The 20,219-nt window shown below is 35.4% G+C and overlaps 1 protein-coding gene across 18 annotated transcripts in view; it reads right to left on the bottom strand.

Moving 5' to 3' along the window:
* MCTP1 (multiple C2 and transmembrane domain containing 1) overlaps window positions 1-20,219 on the bottom strand; it is a 591,199-nt gene that overhangs the window by 170,537 nt on the left and 400,443 nt on the right. For all 18 annotated transcript variants that reach the window (XM_039470335.2, XM_074383518.1, XM_074383500.1 and 15 more), the window contains 2 exons: window positions 17,860-17,953; window positions 1,557-1,659 (listed from right to left, as the gene is read on the bottom strand). In XM_039470335.2, coding sequence (XP_039326269.1) covers window positions 1,557-1,659; window positions 17,860-17,953 — 197 coding nt within the window. The remainder of the gene's footprint in view (window positions 1-1,556; window positions 1,660-17,859; window positions 17,954-20,219) is intronic.

The following is a 20,219-nucleotide window of genomic DNA, read 5'->3' as shown; positions in this document are numbered from 1 at the left end:
TAATGCACCTAAGTCAACTACAGTGATGGTTCTATTATCCGTAACTTTAAACACCATTGTAATTTCAAGTTATCATTTTTTAATGAAATATAATTTCCCATCTGAATGGGCACAGAATAAGTTATTTAAAAAATAAAGAAGTATCACCGGTAGGTTTTAGACTTTTCCTTCTTCTAATTATCACAATTCATACCTTTTCATTACCCTCACATAAAACACCACCAGGTTTGATATCAACAAGAGTTACAGTATATTTTATATAATTATTCTTTTTTATAATAATAGGACATCTCTTGTTTGTTTATAGCTCTCACCAAATCATTGACTTACTTTCTGTTAGATTTATGGTAAAAATTCACAAGCACAGAAAACAGAATGGAGAAAATGTAACATAGAGCTATTGTACCATCCTGGAATTTAGAAATTAAGTAGTGTTCCATTATGTTTCAAAGACAACATATGTTAATAAACAACTGTGTGAGCTCTTCATATTTTTGTTTCTGGAAAGCAAGTGCAAATTGTTGACAGCATTTAATCCTTGATCAAACTGTTTACCAAGAGAACATGAATTAAGAGGAAACAATAAAGTGAATATATTCATTACTGAAAAATTGCAACCATATGAGAGGAGAGGCTTTATCAGGGCACAATCAATTAATGGCTTTGATAATAATCAAACCTATTCATTAAATTATGCATTCCAGAGAAAAATACTGTCTGCAATCTTCTTAGGAGTACAAGTCTCCTGACCAGGCTTTTATCTCTTACAAAAATGTGGAATTCCTTAAAAATACATTGGTCAGAAAGTTAAAGCTGATTAGTTACCGGCCCTTAAGCAGAGACATAATAAATTAATGAAGAATTTCACAGTTTTTCAAATACAAAAAAATAGAAGTATGTTAGAAAACCTTAAAGAAGTACTTCTGTTTGGAGAATTCTCCTTTGTTCAGAGTTCATTTCAAAAGCCCCCTTTAAAAAACGGAACATAGGAGTTACTATAGTGTAGCATTGGCAGCTTTTACAGTGTATGATTGAAAAGATTTACAAACTTTTTAAAACAAAAGGAAAATTAACTCAAAGGGTGTTTTGGTCTCTAGGACAATACTTAATATTCTCATTGTGCTAAAATGAAAAGAACCAAAACTAAAGCATCTGCCTAATTTGAGACTGGATTGTTTGCTGATTTCAGCAATGGAACAAATAGAGCTTTGTCTTCCTTGGTGTCAATGCAATTGGGAAGAATTTCAATAGAAAGTATAAAAGGAAGAAGCACTATGGCGATTTAGTTAATGGGAACAAAATCCTTAGCCAAATCATATAAAAGCACAGTTTTAAAAAATGTCTGTGAAAACAAAGAAAAACGCTATGCCCTTTCCCTCAGGTTTCACTTTCAGGAAGGTAGGAGGAAAATTCATTGTCGCTAGCAAAGGCAGGCCAGACGCGTTGAGTTGTGAATCAGTTAAGAATAAACACACGCATAAAAGAAAAACAACCCTCAAAAATAAATCGAATTTAACACAATTTTGGATTCAGAGCCCAAAGCAATGCCTACTTACAATGTGAAGACTTTGTTCCACTCAGGATTGAGATTTTTGTAGACAGTATGTGTTAACAGTCTATCGTTGTTCAGTTCTACCACACAAAATGGGTCACTTTTTCCTACAAGAGATTTTCAGTAAATATTTTTAGTGTAAATGGCACCCACAGTTCACAGTGTCAAGATGATGACCATATCTCTTTTGCAAAAAGTTTTATAGTAAACAAAAAAGTGAAGTACAATTTTAAAAATTAAAAAAAGAAACCACCATCAAAATAGAGCTAGATGTAACTGGTTGATGTTAGCAATTGTTATGATTCATAGCAATTTAGAGCCTGAAAAAAATAAAAGAGACAAAATTATATAGCTGGCACTTCAATTTGCAATTTTTTAAAACAAAAATAATTCTATAACTGGTAATTACAATGGAGAATGCGACGCATGTCCATCCCTAAATCGGATTTTACTGAAATCTGTAAGAACCATCTGAGAAGTTCAGCCCATTTCCTCTAAGGCATATATTTTTTTCAACTCATCTGATTCACTATTAACTTGCAACAGGAATTTCTAATCATGTTTATTTTAGAAAAACTACTATGTTGCAGAACTAGAATATTTCAATTGGACCAAGATTGAGTTACTTTCTTCTGAGATATCTATGACATCACAAGAAGGTAAATTAGACCCTCTGAGGCAGAAAAAAAATCTACCATTTGAAACTAAACATCAACAACTAATATGCATGTTAAAGAGCAGAATCTTTTTTTTTCTGTTCACTGAAAATAAAGGATTTGGAAGTTATAATCTGTGTATAGCAACTCTGCCCTGCCACCCTCAAATCTCATCCTTTAGGCAATTACATTTTGTGAAGTCCTCAATATTTTTGTAATGTTATGCCCTGTATTATAAGAACCCATAAAGTCAGAGACTCTGTGGGGGCAGCATTAATGATATTAGTGCAGCATGTAATTTGTTTGATACCTTATACAAATGACAATGAAATCAATATTTAGACAAAGCTGTCCAGAGGTCATATCTTTTAAACTACAATATTGATTTAGACTACATAAGAGGTTAATGTGCATATTATTAACTTTAATGATAAAGAATAATTGTTTTAAATGCATTGTGAATTGTAGTCACAGTAGTTTACACTTCTGCAAAAGCTTAAATATCATTGAAGATTTTCAATTAAATTTTAATGGGAAGGAATTCATTAGCTATCAGTGACAGATAAGCTATGTATTCCCATACAGCAGTGCATTTACTTTCCATATTGCAATTCTTAAAATGAGCTGTCCAAACTTTGACTCACCTTTAATTTATTAACTTTATATTAAAAAAGAGATTTAATATGTGTATGTTAGTTCAGTGGCCTCATATACCCTAGGATAACTGCATAATTTAACATCGTGGTAGTCTTCTCAATTTTGGGTCTTGAGAATAATTTTAAATAAAGAATAGAGCACTACAAGAGCACCAGCTCTTATAGGTCTGGTGAAAACTGTTCATCTGGGTGAGGATCGGTATTATCTTTTTTCCTCCAATCTTCTTTGTCCTCTTGCCTGTATGTTACCACCCTCACTTCCAACTCACATACCGCATGAAAGATAGTGTTCAAAAAGGAATATTTTGTTCATTAAAACACATTGCAACAGGTTTTATTTGGCACATCAGCAACTTTATCTTTTCCTATAGAATTCGGATATAAGCATAAACAGGCAGGTTCAAATGGTTTTCCAAATACAGTTAAATGTAAGATACTAGGTAACACCTTTCAAAATAACTGTGCCACATCTTAGGTAGTTAGTAGGTCACAGACATAGGAAAAGCTGGGTAATGTTTTGACTGTTGGTTCACTCAACTGCCAAATATTTATTACTTACCGTGTACCAGGCAGTGTTCTATTTGCTGGGGAAATAGCAGTGAATTAAACAGTTTTTAAAAAAATCCCTTACTTCATGGAATTTACATTGAAGAAGAAGACAGACAATAAATACATTTTATAGTATCTTAAATATTATGGGGAAAAATAAAGATGGGAAAGGTAATAGGGAATGTTGGTATGTATATGTAATTTTTAAAAGGGCTGCAGGGAAAGTTGTATGAAGATAGTGACATGCAGGCAAAGAAATGAAGGAGGTGAGCCTTGGATGACACAGCAGGAACTGTCTGTGGAAAGATCAGAGAAGTGCCTGAGCCAGGCATTTCCAGGAATATCCAGGAAGCCAGTGTGGCTGGAGGAAGGTTTTGGGGAGATCGGTATGGGCAGGGGATTGGAGAGGCAGTAGTAGGTGACACAGAGAGGTCTGGAAAGAGTGGCGGGTCTCTGAAAAAACTTGGCTTTAACTCTCATTAAGCGGGGAGGTTTTGAAGGATTTGATTGAGGAGTGACATGCTCTGATGGCTGCTATTCGGAAAATAAGGTAGAGAAAGGACAATGGAGGGGTAGGAAGAAGAGCTAGGAGGCAATTGCAATAATCTAGGTGGTGGGACGTGGTTACATTCTAGCTTCATTTTGAAGGGAGAATCATCAGGATTTGCAGATGTTAATATTTAATCATCTAATATATCCTTATATTATTATTTGATACTGAAAAACAATTCATTGAGCTTAACCAAGCCAGTTATTTTTTTTTTTTCCAAGGAGAATAAGCATTCAACAAGGTGCTCAGACTAGATATCTCTAGAATCTGACAAAGAGAAAAGTGTAGGTTAAAAAGAGAACAGGCAATTTATGATTACTTTCTATTCATCTTTTCCTTCTGAAAAGTTATGTTTTTAAAGTTATCAGTAACGGATGCCAACATCAGGTCTTTCCACACTATTTTATGTTTGACTTATTTAGGAAGTATCTTCCTGTCACTGCATGATTCAAGGGCAATTAAAAATCAACAACAATTTCAATCAAAATAATAGTAAATGTATAACATCAAATTCTGTAGTTTTACCACTAAAAAGCAAGGAATACGGTTATATTTTTACAAAGTGACTACACATAGTTAAAATGCTTATCTGGTTTGATAAATAGTGTTTTAAATGACTGGCTTTTCAGACCTAAATTTTGCAGGCTTGATTATCTGCCACTTAAACAAACAAAACCAATCAGAGAAATACTAGTGATGGACCTAACCATTAATTATCTCCTTAATTATTCCTTCCTTTTATCCTTTTATCATTCCATTTAGGCCCTATGATAGGCTGTTCTGCTTGCTGAGAGTACCTGGGTTGTGGGGTTGACTCTAGGATGAAGTTGATGTCTCTAAAGTACACTATATGCTGCAAAGTTCCAGACAGTGATACAAAGCCGTCTTCTATATACTTTTCATTCAATACTGTGTGGCTAGGAGTGCAAAGAATGAAGGCAGCGTCCAAAATTGAAGAGCATTTTGTTTCTGATACCTTTTGAGAGCCTAAATATATGCAAACACAGATTATATGATCTCTTGTCTCCCTCTCACTCATTTTTGTCACAAGATTAAAACAGACCTGTGGGTATCAACTGGCTCTTCCTGAAGCCCCATTATTTTGGCTAAAAAGAGTTAATCCTCCTTAGAAATGCTAGAAACTGGAGAATTTGGTTCAGATAGAAAATAGAAATGGTGGCAGTGCCGGGTGAGGGCAGGGTGCTATGAGGTTGATTGCTTTAACCGCCATGACAGCTAGGAAGGAAATCAGTGTTCCTTGAGGACACAGCAATTTTCCATGTTGACAATTTTCTAAAGAGAAATAGGAATGCTTTTTGAAGCATTCATTACTTATTGAGTGGTTGCTCTGCTCACCCCAGAATTTTAAGTATCGTTAAGACATAGTCTAGCTCTCAAGGCATGCACAGTTTCGAGGACATGTAAATACACAATTATGATGCAGAGTGGTAAGGACCATAATAAAGGTAAGTGAAGGGTGCAACAGGAGCAATGAGAAGAAGGCATGTCATTCTATAACTCTAGAACATAAAGAAGCAAGGGAAGCGAAGACTCTTCCAGTGGCTATGAATCTGGTGATCCATGGTGCTTGTTGTACAGCTTGATCAGAGTGCTTTTAAAAGCAAAGGGCAATGACATAAAAAATGGACTGACATTTTATGATTAGGATATTTTGCTTAAATGTATTTGTATATCCTTTTAATCGTCTCTATAATATAAAAACCTAGATATGTGTTACCTAATCACTATAAACTAGATACATAAAAATATTACATTAAGACTGATATATTTATCCATAATCTAGTTAAATACTAAGGGCAATTTTTTCCTATTGATCTTTAAAAATCTCCCATGAGAATGAATATTAAAGAGACTCTTTTACCCTAACTCATAAAACAGAATCTATAACAGAATTTAAAGCATATAGTCTATTGTCCCGATCCTTTTTTGGGGGTGAAAAGCCATTCTCACAACAATAAAACAAACATCAGAATTGTCTCCAATAGGTGTCTTTTCTGGCAATCTTCAAAACAGCACCAAGGATTCAATGGGGTGCACCAACTGGCTAATTCTCTCTCACTCTTAGTCCTTGCTCTTTGAGGTCACAGCACTGACATACTGATAAAGGACTGTGGGAAAGTCTGTACCGCCCCTGCTCACTTGCTACCTGTTTTGTGGACAAGTGGACGACTTCAGTTTGTGCAAACGACTGGTTTGCACATTAAAGTTACTCAAAAGATACTGAATGATATTCTTGCTCTCAGAATAGAGAGTTAATCCTGATCCACCAGTGGTGGGCTTTGTCTGGGGTCATTTTGCTGCTGACAAGTAGCACAGTTTGCTGGGTGTGATGTGTTATAAAAACGTGTGTGTATGGGGACCCAGTGGCCACCCCTTTGTTGCCATGTCTGAAAACACAGAGGCTTTCAGTAGAATGGAAAGCAATTCATACCCATGGGGGCCTTTTATTTTAGGCCTACCTTGCACAAATTAGGTTCTTTTGTTTAATTTTCTCATTTTCTCAGTTGCCACAGTTTGAAATGACTATATTTTAATCTTTTTTTTTTTTTTAAATCAAGGTTACCATCTGTCCCTTATAGAAACTGGAATTTCAGTCATAACATATAACAATGCTATAGTTGAGGGAATTCCATAGCGTCCATCAGAACAGAAAGCAACGTCTGTTGAAGACATCTTCCAATCCTCCTTTTATCGTTGGAGATGAGGCTTTGACCTTATCCTTTTCCATCAACTGACCTAAACATATTTTAAACATCTGACTAGTAGAATTACATTAACTCACACTCTTAACTAGGTCCCCACTGGGTCTCATTCTGGGACTGCATAATAATAATAATAGGGCTTCTCTTTTCTCATTGAGTCGTGAAGCAGATTTCATTATGGCAAGAAAATTGACATCCTAGCTGGGCGCGGTGGCTCACGCCTATAATTGCAGCACTTTGGCAGGCCGAGGTGGGCAGATCACCTGAGGTCAGGAGTTTGAGACCAGCATGGAAAAACCCGTCTCTACTAAAAATACAAAATTAGCTGGGTGTGGTGGTGCATGCCTGTTATCCAGCTGCTCGGGGAGACTGATGCAGGAAAATCGCTTGAACCCAGGAGGCAGAGATTGCAGTGAGCCCGGATCGCACCATTGCACTCTAGCCTGGGCAAAAGGAGTAAAACTCTGTCTCCAAAAAAAAAAAAAAAAAAAAAAAAGACACTCTAGAGTTGTGGCTTTCAACCTACTAGATCTAATACTTTTTTTCATATTGAAGATTTTGCAATGTCCTCTTTACTATCCTGAAATAAAACTGACCCATATACAATTTCAAATTTTAATATAATGTCAGAACTGTATTATAAAGGAGGACTAAACAGAAAGTTGCTTATAATAATATCATACATTGATTTATTCAACAAATATTTATTGAGTGCCTACTATGTTCCAGGCATATGAACAAAAAAGGGAAACGTCTTCGCTATCTTAGAATTTACTTATAGTGGGAATCGGGGAGAAAGAGAATAAATACTGAACATAGTTATTAGACATATTATATGTTAGAGACTAATACATGTTAATAAGAAAAAAGCAGAAAAAAATAAAGTAGGTAAAGGGGTTTGAAGAGGGTAGAGGAGGGGGCAGTTCTTATAGATTTAATTAGGGTGGCTGGAATAGGCCTCATTGAGAAGGTGAGGTCTGAGCAAAGAACTGAAAGAGGTAGAGAAGTAGCCAAGTAGAAAACTGGAGAAAAGTGAAGAAACATTTCTGGAGAAAAGTGATCCAGGTAGAGAAAGAGCTAGATCAAAGACCTGGTGTGCCCGAGGCCTCTGATACTGGGGCAGAGTGAACAATGGGAAGATTAGTAGATGTCAGAGGAGTAATGGGGAACAAGGTCATTAAGTGCCTTGGACACCATCTTAAAGTCTTTGGTATATACTGTGGGAAATGGCAGCGATTTGCAAGGCTTGAATCAATAATACTATGTATTTCAGGATGCAATCTAGGTTTAGACAACCATGAAACAGATTTTAAACCTATATCAGTGTCTATGCTTAGATTGTGTAAATTTTCATCATGCAGGACATTTAGCATCCCCAACCCCAGCTACCAAACACCAGTAGTGTTCTCCAGTCACTGTGGCAACTAAAATTCCCTCAAAAATCTCCAAAACACCCAGTGGGGCAATACTACCTCCCCTTAATGGATAATCATTGTCTAACAGCAGTAATTCTTAAACATTTTGGTCTTAGAAACTCTTAAAAATTATTGAGGATCTCAAAGAGTTTTTATGTGGGCTATATCTATCAAAATTTACCATTTTAGAAATGAGAAATGCGAACATTAAAAATATTTATTAATTCACTAGAAATAATAAATCCATGACCTATTAACATAGGAGTAATTAAACATTACGTAGCCTTTGGGAAACTCCATTGTACACTCATGAATGAATGAGAATAAAAAAGGCAAATAATAGTATTGTTATGAAGATAGTTTTGGCTTCAGAGATCCTTGAAAGGGTCTTGGGGATCCCCAGAGGTTCCTGAACCACACATTGAGACCCAAAGCCAATGGAAATAGGTAAAGCTCAATGTAAATATGAATTTGTTTTCCCTGGGATCTAGAACTACCTGCAAAAGAATATTTACAGAATTGTGTGTAACTAGATGCATTCTTGAGTCTTAGAATTGAACCATCTTGATATATGTTGGAAAGCTCAAAATTTATGACAGAGGAATAAGAAGTGAAAGGAGACAGATGAGAAACTGAAAAAGAAAAAAGGATAATATGGGATCTATAAAATGAGAAGAGGCCGTGAGAAAATTGTGCCTAAGCTTTTAACAGCTTAGATAAATTATGGTAAAAACATTTAAATACTTCATTTTCAATTCACATTTAATATAGAAACTATATGCAAGTGATTTGTTACAAGCTTAGAAACACAAAAGTTGTTTGGTCTAAAATGAGAATAAAAATACGTACGAAGCTTCTTTGTTTTTGCAAGGCTTGTTAGATACTTTAAGACTTATAGTAAATATGTACTCAATTAGACCTTCCTGCAGAAAAGCATGAGGTTTCGTATAAGCTTTCCTATAAGTAAATTAATTAGCTGGAGAGATCTTTTGCATTGAAATAAACTTCCTTATGCTTAAAAAAATTAAGTACTCTATTAGGTGATTAAACATTTTAAATGTATTGTTTAAAACTAATTAAGGGCAATAACTGAAAACTGTCATCTGTTAAGTCATTGCCTTTAGAATAATGTCTTTTTGTCTCTTTATTTCTCTTTTGTAAAATATCTCATCCAGGAGTCTGTTATTCATCTTGGTACCTACTATAAGATCTTAGAATCTGAGGGCTTGTAAATAAATCTTAAAGGTCAAGTTCAAAACCTCATCCAGGGCTTGTATCCTCTCTGCAAAAAAAGTGGTCCTTCAGGCTCTGCTTCAACAGTTCTAGTAACATGGAAATCATTACCTCCGCAAGAATCTTTGAATCTATTTTTTTTTTTTTTGGCAATTGTAATTTGTGGAAAATGTTTCTTTACATTGTATATAAAACTATGTCTCTGTAGCTTTTTATATATTCTATAATTTGTCTTCTGTAGTAATTAGAAAATCTTAATGAAATGATAGGCATGAAGGGAGGGTACAGCAGCTATCAGAGGGCACAGAGAATATGTGATCCATGTTCCTTATCTGCCATCCTCTGCTGGCCATGGTGGACGGCTTGCTAAGCATCCATTCTAACTACTTGCTAGTGTCTCTTCCTGATTTGTTGAGGACATAAAACCTAAAGTGACATTTCTAGATTCCCTTGCAGCTAGAGATATAGATGTGATTTAGGTTGCAGGAATCAGATGTTCTTGCCTATGACTTGATATTACAATTCAATTAAGTGAGAGCACATGGAGTCGATTTGACTGCTACAGACTGCAAGCAGGGGTCATGGATCAGTTGCCATAGTGTCTCCCCAACTTGTTAATGTCAACAACTCCTTGGTTCTGCCATGTGGCTTTAGTACTAACCTCTAGAGACTGAACTTAGAGTCTCTTTTCTTAGGCCCTTCCTGCCCCCCAAAGATTCTGGATTCATTTAATACTCTATCATAAATCCATTTCTGATTAAATTTGCTAGAAGGAATTTTGCTCTTTGGACCTAAAGCTTGACTATTTTCCCCCTTGAGCTCTTATCTACACTCTCCTCATGACAGGCCTTTGGATGATTGACAAAATAAATCATATGCCCTCAACTTCTTCTTTACTCCAGTACAAATATGTTGGTGGTTTTTGTGGAAAGATCTATATCAGCATGCCTGCTCTGCCATTTACAAGCTGGTATGTGTGTGTGTGGATCATGGAAAAGTTACCTAACCTCTCCATGCCTCTTCAGTTTTCCAATTTATAAAGTGGGAATAACGATAGTCCCTAATAAGGTTGTTGTGAGATTAGTTATGTATGATAATTCTTGCATCAAGCTCAGGTTAGTGTCTGACATGCAGGGCTCAATAAACATTAGTTGTTATTATTATTGTTATTACTGTCATTCCAGCGCTATTCTCAATTGACTTGATTTTAAAACACCAAATATACCAGTTGAAAATATATTCTGGTTAGTCAATGTCCTGCTTTAAAGAGTTTTTCCAAACTGGATTCATACCCCAGCATATCTGATGAGTCCACAATAGAGTATCCCTCTCAAGATTTCACCTTTAGTCAATGTAACAGAATTGATATATGTGTAATTTACTCTCATGGAGTTTAAACTCAACTCAAATCCTAAAGTCTTTGTTTTCCATGATTAAAGCAAGATATCACTGTTTAGTACCCAGGGAAGAGTTTGGATTTATACTTTTAAATGTTCATCTTGTTGAACTGAGCCTATTATTTGTCTGTAGTATAAAATTGTATACAAATACTGGTCTCATATAAAATGAATTAAGTAGCCCTCCTAGCAACTTTGATAAGGAAGCAGTCAATTACCTCCTTTAAGTAACTGGTAAACACACTGAACAGCTTAGACCAAGGACAGAACCCTGCAACCCACTTGGCATTCCCAGTGACATCAATCCTTTAATAATTACTCTTTAGGCTTGACTGTTTAGTCATTCACGAGTCCAACTATACTATCATTTAACTCAAGTATCTCTGTAGTTTTTTTTTTTTTTTCCAAAACCTAGTTCAATCCAGATCCTCTCTATCTGTAGCATTTCCCGATCCATTGTTCTAGAAAACGCATTATTTGCACAATTAGGTTGTGCTGTAACAAAATATTTTTTAAAACTTTAATTTTAAACAATGATTCTAGCATCTGAAAGTATGTCTTCAAGCAATGAGTGAAATCGCAGAGCTAGCCCTTTGAGCCAAATTGGCAATTTGCTATTTCTTTACTCAAAGGATCATTTTGTAATCTTTGTTCTACAGAACCTGATTAATTATTTTATAGTATTTCTTTTTCCCTCATTTCCCATTGATAGTGGGACCACCACTTTCTCAGTCCATAGTCCTTCACCTCTAGCGCATATCAAACCCAATTATTAATCTCTTTTGTCATCCCACCTATTCTTCCAGGGCAGTATCTTCTAACCATGTGACCTGCATATGAATCACACAATTTCTGTAATTCTCTTCAAAACACTGGCTCAGATTCAGGCCTCATCAGCCCTCGTCCTAAATTATCATTTTCATTCCTCTTTTTGAAGATATTTGATAACAACTGTTTGGTTTTAGAAGAACACTTTTTCTATAATTAGAATTTGGCTAGTTTTTAAAAATGCAATTACTAAAGAAAGTAACTTTTATTTCTATGTAAGATGTGGTGACTTAAAAGAAGGAAGAACAATGATTTGCTTTCTTTCCCTGTGATATTTTTACTTGTTTAGGCTCATTTTTGGGAACAGATTTGCATAGTATTAATACATTTATCATGTATATGTATATACTATTGTTTTCTAAAGTAGGTATATTACTGTGATAAGAATAGCAGGTGCTGTATATTTTTGAGGCATTATAAATTGGATAAAATGTCTTCTCATGGTATACTGTCTGCATAAAAATCTTTGATAAGCATAATTATTAAAAAGAAAATGAAACATTAGCTTGTATAATGGAAATAAAGCATACTTTGCTTGAGAAATGTCCCATATATTCTGTGTTAAAACTTAGGGTTTTTGATTCAAGCAATATAATTTTCAGATGTTAAGATAGTAAAGAAACTAAGAATATTTGCATACCCTCTCTTTTATTTGGTAGATTATTTTATCCTTGATAATATACAAAGATGAAGGACTTCCACTATATTTATACAGTTCTTTCAATAAAATTGAGTAGGATTTATATTTTCTGTTCTTCCAACATAATTTTAAAAGAATGATTGTAATATCTAAGGCTGTATTTATCAGACATCATCAGTTTTATTAAATATGATGATAGCAATTAAAGGCACATGCTATTAGTTCAAACTGCTACAATTCTACTTTAAAAAGCAACTTAGCAACTTCTTCCAATAGAGCAATTGTATTCTACAGAACACTTGAAGCAACAATTGCATATGTCTTAAGCTATTTGGTAGAGTAACTCACCAAAAGTTAATTTTTTTAAAGGACAATACCTCGTCTATGTCATGTATATGTGCTTGGTATTTCTCCAACTGAATATAAAACTTTCAAAGATCAGACTTGCCTTTTTCTGTACAGCTGCCTTTTCATTTTCTTTCTCTGAATAGACCCATAATGTTCAGGGAAAATATCAAGAATAATAAATCCAAATCTCTGTATAAAATATACCTTCATGACACACTCAAGCTGGAAATCACAGGAACCAATAAAAATGCAGGCAGCCTCCTGATAATGAGGTCAGAAATACAAATAAATTTACTTTTAATGAAGACTGGAGGCACAGTAATCAAAGTGTTAAAATTCATTTCATGCATATCTCATTTGCTTCTTAGCTGATATTTACCACGCAATTCTGTGAGAAAGTAGAGGCCTAAGATGCTCCAGATAAATGGCTCAATTAATTGTACAGAGGTAGACCTCTTTGAGCTGAGCCAGAGCTGTGAGCTCTTTATTAAAAGCACCATTCTGTAGCCCATAACCTTGTTCCTTGACTCCTCTCTGGTTTCCAATTTAAACAAGTCCCCATGCGGCCTGCTCTAAAGGGCTTTGTCTCCCTGTCATTGTTAAGAGAGCTGAGGCATCCTGGAAGTGTGAAATCAGACCTCATGAGTTGAACGGTTCCCCAGGGAACGCCGGACTGCGCAGAAGGTCAAAGTCATGGGCCGGACCATCTAAAAGTGTCTGATCGCCGGTCTGTGACACAGCAAGTTGGGGGTGGGGGCCTGGGGGCGGGAGCTAGACTGAAGAGGACTGAAATTGAACACATCTTAATTAAAGCCCGCAGACAGCAAAACAAAATGTTTTCTAGGCAGCCTGTCAAATGGGGCTTAAATTTAGCTCTGCTAATGAATCTGAGCTGCTAACTGTTATTTCTTAAGATAATAAGACTCTCACGGACGCTGATAAAAAAACTGTAGCATGTCTTTTTCTGCTGTTTTGTTACTTAAATATTTTCCAACAATGAAGACAGTTTTCCAAAAGAAAAACATGGGAAAAGTCTATGCAAATAAAGGGGTAGTAAACATCGCTCTTAATAACTAGTAGGTTTCCAGACTACGGGGCTGGCGACTCACAAGTCTTACGCGTAGCCTTGTTTTAGAAAAAGATACGCTCATTTAATGGGACGATTTCAGTGACAGATTCGGTTAATTGTAAAATTCTCTCTCTCCCTTTTCTCTCTTCCTCTCCCCTATTGTTTCCTGAAGGAGACGGTGCATTAATTTGAGAGATCAATTCACCTGGGTTGGAGAAGTTTTCTATTAGTGTACCTTTTAGTACAGTGAAAAGGTAGGGCATCTTTTGAAGGGTTTCACAGTTCTCCCATATCGCTGTTTCAGAAACGGAGTGGCTGGTCTCCCTGGGGAAGCTACGACCTCTTCCTTAGGAGCTCAGAAAAAAAACAGAGAGAAAGAGAGAGAGAGAACCCAGGGGAAAATGAAATGAAGGGGAGGGGCGGAAGAGAAGAACTCTTTTCTCTTTCTCCTCTTAGAACTTGAAAGAACCAATAGGCCGGGTCTAAATACTCTGCAAAGACAGCCTCACTCAATATAGGAGACTTGGAATGTTCTGTTGAAGCAGAAATTAGGCCCTGCTCAAGGAAAAGAATAATCAGAAGCTAAAAAAGACAAATGATAACATGAACTATTTCCTACCACCCAAAGAAAAAATATTCCCCCCACCCCACCCCACCGTTGGCCTTTCCTTACAATGCGTAGAGTTTTAAGGAACGCTTGATTTAGCTGCAGAGAGAATCTTCCCCAGTCAACGCGGGGCCAGAGAGTTTCTAGGTCTTGCTTTGATGGTGCGGAGAGACATTAACCTTTTCACTGGTTAGCTGAAAGGTAAGTAAGTTGTACTGAGAGGTATTTTTCAGTGACTCAAACTTTTTCCCTTACGAAGAATTTAGCTGACCAACTTTTCAAACCAGAGTGCCACTTTCTCAGGCTGTGAAAAGCTGCCCACAATTTGACTGAAATTTCAATCCACACTTGTGCCTTGCTCAATGCATGTGTATGTGTGGGAGTTGTAAATTGAGGCCTTAACCACCAGAGTTAATCTCTTTTTTAAATCTGTATTAACCTTAATGATTTGAAGTGCACTGTCCAACACTGGGCTATTGAGACCGAAGAAAAAACTACCCTCGACTATCAACAGTTTATTAGGGGCTTAACTGAAGTGACCTACTGTAGTAGTGTTCAGCTGAACAAGGCTATAGGCTTTTTGTGGAAAGGGAAAGAATTGAGGGTTTCATTAAAAAGTAATTTGTGCTTTATACTCACTCATTCAAAGAGAGTTTCAATTGCTCTTTATTCACACAGAGTTAATACAGTATCACAATGTTTCTCAATGAATGTGTTGTAACAAAAGAAAAATTCTACATTTTGAGAGGGAAAAATTCTTTGTAACTGTAGTAAGATTGATGGCTACTTAAAAGACTATAGAATCTTTCTTGTGCTCATGTCTAATGATGGAATATTATAACTTAACATTTTTTGCTGAAACAATGGGAGTTTATGTTCAGATCATTAAAAATATCTTTAAAATAGAGCCAAGTTGTTCAAATATAAATTTGTCTCGTTAGACTTATTTAGAAAAAGTGTTCTGAAACCAAGCGCGTATCTTATAGTAACAGGCTCATTTGTACCATGTCAGAAAATATTCTTGCCTTAGCACAGACAGTTACCAGTGATTTAAAATCTCCCCTCTCCATCTACAAAATTCCTAAATGGATGCTAACTTGAGGATTTGAAGACGGCGCTAGTCAATTGCCTCTTTTCAAACTATTGCCTAATAACTTGTAGGGCCTGACTGTTGTTATCTACTGAGATGCACAGCATATCTTTAAAGTTCTTTGAACAAGTAAGAGAGAAAGCAGACAAAGAGCTTACTTGTGTCCCATATTTAATGACAAAGACAAGGAAGCATCAGGATACGTGTGTGTATATGTGTGTGTGTGTGTGTGTGTGTGTGTGTGTGCGCTTGTGTATTTGTGTGTGTGTGCTTGTGTATCCGTGTGTGTATATAAAGTATCCTTTTCAAAAGTAAAAATTATTTTGAAAATTGGTAGTATATTCAGACATTTCCAACTCAAATATATAGTCTTCAATTTTTGCCACCATCACAAATGTCATAAAGACCACAGAAGGTCCAAGAGTGAGCAAGGTCAAAGACTGAATTATCTTTTTGCCCCTGAATAGTTCAACATCTCTCTTGTTCAATTCAGAGCACATTAGATTATAAGGTCAGCATGAAATGGGGAATCATTAGATTTATATCTCTAAAACTGGAGGAAAAAATGGAGACTCTGTTATTTAGTATTCCCCAAATTAATGTTCATTTTATTAAATGAAAATTATGTCTCACTGAATCCCCAAGGGAAAGGCTATTGTGTATTCACATCAATTTACATCAGGAAAGAAATATCTCTATTTTTTCCAGGTTTGAGAGAACATGTATTTTAACTTCCGTAGTGGCACACAGGCCAACTGGGTTAATCTAGTTTGCATATTCATGAAGTTTGAAAATCAATGACAGCTTCTCTCCAAGAGAAGACAAACTTAGACAATTCTATCCAATTGTATAATGGGCAGGTATCTAAGCTTTTGAAGTAAATAGTACTTGCATTTTTCTAAAAGAAATGATTGTGCCAGATTAATTTGATTATAATCATACTAGAAATAAATATCATAAATAAATGTATATATTTTACATTCAGTTTTGTACAAGGAGCCAAATTAGCATATATGCAAATATTACGAACTACCCACTCTCCTATTTTCAGGTATGCGTGTTTTGAAAAAATATGTGACAACTGTTATCATCTTCTTGGTTACAAATGAGTTGATAATTACCTTTTTAAAGGAACTGTAAACTAATACTCTTAATTTTCTCACACATGGTCACTTAATAGGCAAACATTAAAGTATAAAAATATCGCAGTTTTTGGAACAAACATCTGCTATTTTCATTTGAAAGCATGTTATCTTTTAATTTGTTTTTGCTTCTGTTGAATGAATTAAAGAAATGTACAGTGATTTCAGATTCTTGGATAAGTCTGTTCCCTCGTTAGGATTATCTGGCTGAAAGTTCACAATGGTAAGCATATTTCTAGAGTAATAATAAGTGGATCTTGTCATTCAGAAACAGTAACATTTGCACAAAATTGGTCAAGCCAGTCCTATTTATTGTCTAACTTGAGATGGCTAATTTAAGGAACAGTATAAACATCCCCCAAATCCTTATGAAATATGATCATAAATGAATGGTCACATTGTTGTAAATTTAAAATAATTATTTAATTCTGAAAATTCATGAACTAATTGCCATCAGCCCATTTGTTAATATATCACAGAAACAGCATTACTCAAATCAGAAAGCTTTAAGAGACAACTAATTTTGACATTTTTACAGCCCTGTTTCCTACTTTAAGAAATTTCAAATAATCTAGAGGCTTAGTTGAGATCCAGAATTATCTCTGGGATGTGCCAGGGAATTTGGACAACTAATGACTTGGATCGGCAACCCAAATTTCAAGAGTTCATACCAAGTTACTGAGTATTACGCACCTAAACTTTTCAGTGAAATATGCAACAGATTTCATGCATGTTTGAAATGTGTTAATGCTATGACAGAATCTGATTCTGTATAGTACTGCTTCAATATCTGGAAATAACAATACCTGGAAGAAATATTCCTACTACACTGATTAAACATTGAAGAAGGTAACAATTCAAAAATCATTGTGCTTTTTAGTGTTTATTTTTAATATATTACCCTGCCTTTAAAAAGCAGAGATACTATAAAAATCAAGGGGTTAGAAAATATTTCTAAGATCAATCCTAAATCTTTTTTTTTTTTTTTTTTTTTTGAGAACAAGTCTTGTTTTGTTGCCCAGGCTGGAGGGCAGTGGTATGATCTTGGCTCACTGCAACCTCTACCTCTTGGGTTCCAGCGATTCACCTGCCTCAGCCTCCTGGGTAGCTGGGACCACAGGCACGTGCCACCATGCCCGGCTAATTTTGTATTTTTAGTAGAGACAAGGTTTCACCATGTTGGCCAGGCTGGTCTCAAACCCCTGACCTCAGGTGATCTGCCTGCCTCGGCCTCCCAAAGTGCTGGGATTACAGGTGTGAGCCACTGTGGCTGGCCAACCCTGAATCTTTATATTTATTTACTTTGATGATCCAGTCAGGTGAAATGCAGAGTTGAATTATTTAATGGTGTAGACCTTGTGTGCTGCTTGATATGAGCAATAGGGGAATTGCATTATCTCTTACCAGTGACGTCAGCAGCCATCAACCCTTCCGCTCTGATGACTTTCACCTGGAGAAATCCCACATCTTTCAGGTTGTGAAATATCCTCAATGGGCTCTGAAAGACCCCAACAACAGTATTAGAAAAGAGAGGTCACAAGGAGTCTTAAGGAGTGTGATGAGAAAACATTATATTTTTTAGTCTATCTTCAGACCTTGGGGGTAAGAAGATCAACATTAAACTAATTAAAAATTTTTTCTGTACTATTTTCCTCTTGGTGAGTTTTGAAAATCGCATATGCTAGCTGAGGGTTAAATTACCTAAAAACTGTTTTCTAGTATTTATTTCAAAAGACTTATGCAATTTGACATAAGAACTTAAGTAGTTCTACGTAAGTAAAATACATACATAATCTTTTAAAATAAATCAAATTGATGACTAAAAAGAAATTCAAAATAGTGATTTTTCTTAAATTTATAGTTTCATTTGCTATTTTAATATGTATAAAATGGAAACTTTGATGCTGCATAAGGGGTTCAAAGGGTCATTTGCGTTTCTTCGGTATAAATTACCCTTCCACCATCGTGAATGTATACCACACACACATACCCCGTGTAGAAAATTGTTGCTATATAAGTAGATTTTCTGAAAGAACTGAAAAAAAAAAACACATTTACTCCCATAAATAATTATCAACAAATAATGGTGAATAATACATTCTAGAATAGATATATCTGCGTTTTTTTTTTTTTTCAATCTCCTCTAGCAAGCAAAGCACTCCAAGAAATATTTTCATATGTAGATAGAATGGTTTGGAGAATAGCGGAGTTTTTTTTTCTTTTAGAGATGGGGGTCTCAGGTTGGAGTGCAGTAGTGTGATCATAGCTCACTGTAACTTCCAACTCCTGGGTTCAAGCATTCCCTCCATCTCAGCCTCCTGAGTGTCTGGAACTACAGGCATGTGCAAATACACCTGGTTAATTAAACAATTTTTTTTTTAATTCTATAGAAAAAGGTCTCGCTATGTTACCCAGGATAGTCTCCAATTCCTGGCCTCACGTGATCCTCCAGCCTTGGCTCCCAAAGTGTTGGGACTACAGGCATGAACCACCACTCTCAGCCCAATTATCAATATTAAATCTCACACTGTTGGTTATGCAACACTCTTCATACTCTGGGGATAAGAAGGTCAACATTAAACTAATTATTTTTTTCTACTATTTTCCTCTTGGTGAGTTTTGAAAATTGCATGGGCTAGATAAAGGTTAAATTACCTAAAGACTATTTTCTAGTATTTATTTCAAAAGACCACTGTAGTTCTACATAAGTAAAAGACATACACAATCTTTTACAGTCAATCAAATTGATGACTAAAAATCAATTCAAAAGTGGAAATTTTTCTTAAATTTATAGTTTTATTTGCTATTTTAGTGTGTACGGAAGTATGGAAACTTGGATAGGAAAACAGATCCAAATGATGAAATCTATATCACTTGGTAAATTAATCATGGTGGTGTTTTATAAGTGTAGCAGTTGAAGGAATTAAAGGAGGGAAACAAATACAATAACTCAGAAGTCTAATTAGTAGGCACAAATACTTTGAGAGTAAAATGAACCAACAGAATGCTGACATGTATTTGTTTATTTACACTTCATAGGATTTTTCTTATGACTCGATCAGCACTTCTACTCAGTAAATCAAAAGCACTTCTGTTTCATAATCTATAAAATGTTTCATAACCAGACAACTTAACATACTTTTGCATAATAAAGGTATCTATTAAAATGTTACTAGAGTAAAAAGCATTCCCATCATCACATTAATAATGTGAGAATACTGACAAGCAAAAGCTCATTGCGATATGAACTTTATCAGTCCCGTATGACCAGTCATTGTTTACGCTGAAGGTAAAGACCTTGGTATATTGAGAGGAGGAAATGTGGATATATAGGTAATCTCATAGCCTAACTTTTTATAAGCGTGTTTAGCATCAGGATTAACTGTTAATCTTTCACTGTTTTTTAACAGTTGCTTATCACCAAAAATCTATTTAAAATACCCAAGTGACAAGATTCAGTAAAAATGGACTTCTCTCTCCAATTAAATTTCTGTAAATGAAGGGTTTAACAGTGGGGGCTTTAGACAGCAGAGTATAATTCAGAGGTTTGTAGGCATGTTGTGTTTTGACAGTAACATCAAGTTTGGAAAATTTCTTATTTCAGCGCTTACACAATGCTGTAAATCAGGTAAGTCTCTGACCCTAATGATGGGGAATAGTTTTATCAAAAAAGTTTCTGTACTTTAATTTTCAGAGGCAATTTAAATCAAGTTTTATTTTGACTAAAACAAATATCATCAGTCCTTATGTCTGAGAATCATTTC

This window comes from Saimiri boliviensis, chromosome 1, assembly GCF_048565385.1.
Source record: "Saimiri boliviensis isolate mSaiBol1 chromosome 1, mSaiBol1.pri, whole genome shotgun sequence".
NCBI lineage: Eukaryota > Metazoa > Chordata > Mammalia > Primates > Cebidae > Saimiri > Saimiri boliviensis.
Note: the sequence above shows the minus strand (reverse complement) of the source record. Positions and strands in the feature narration are given on the sequence as shown.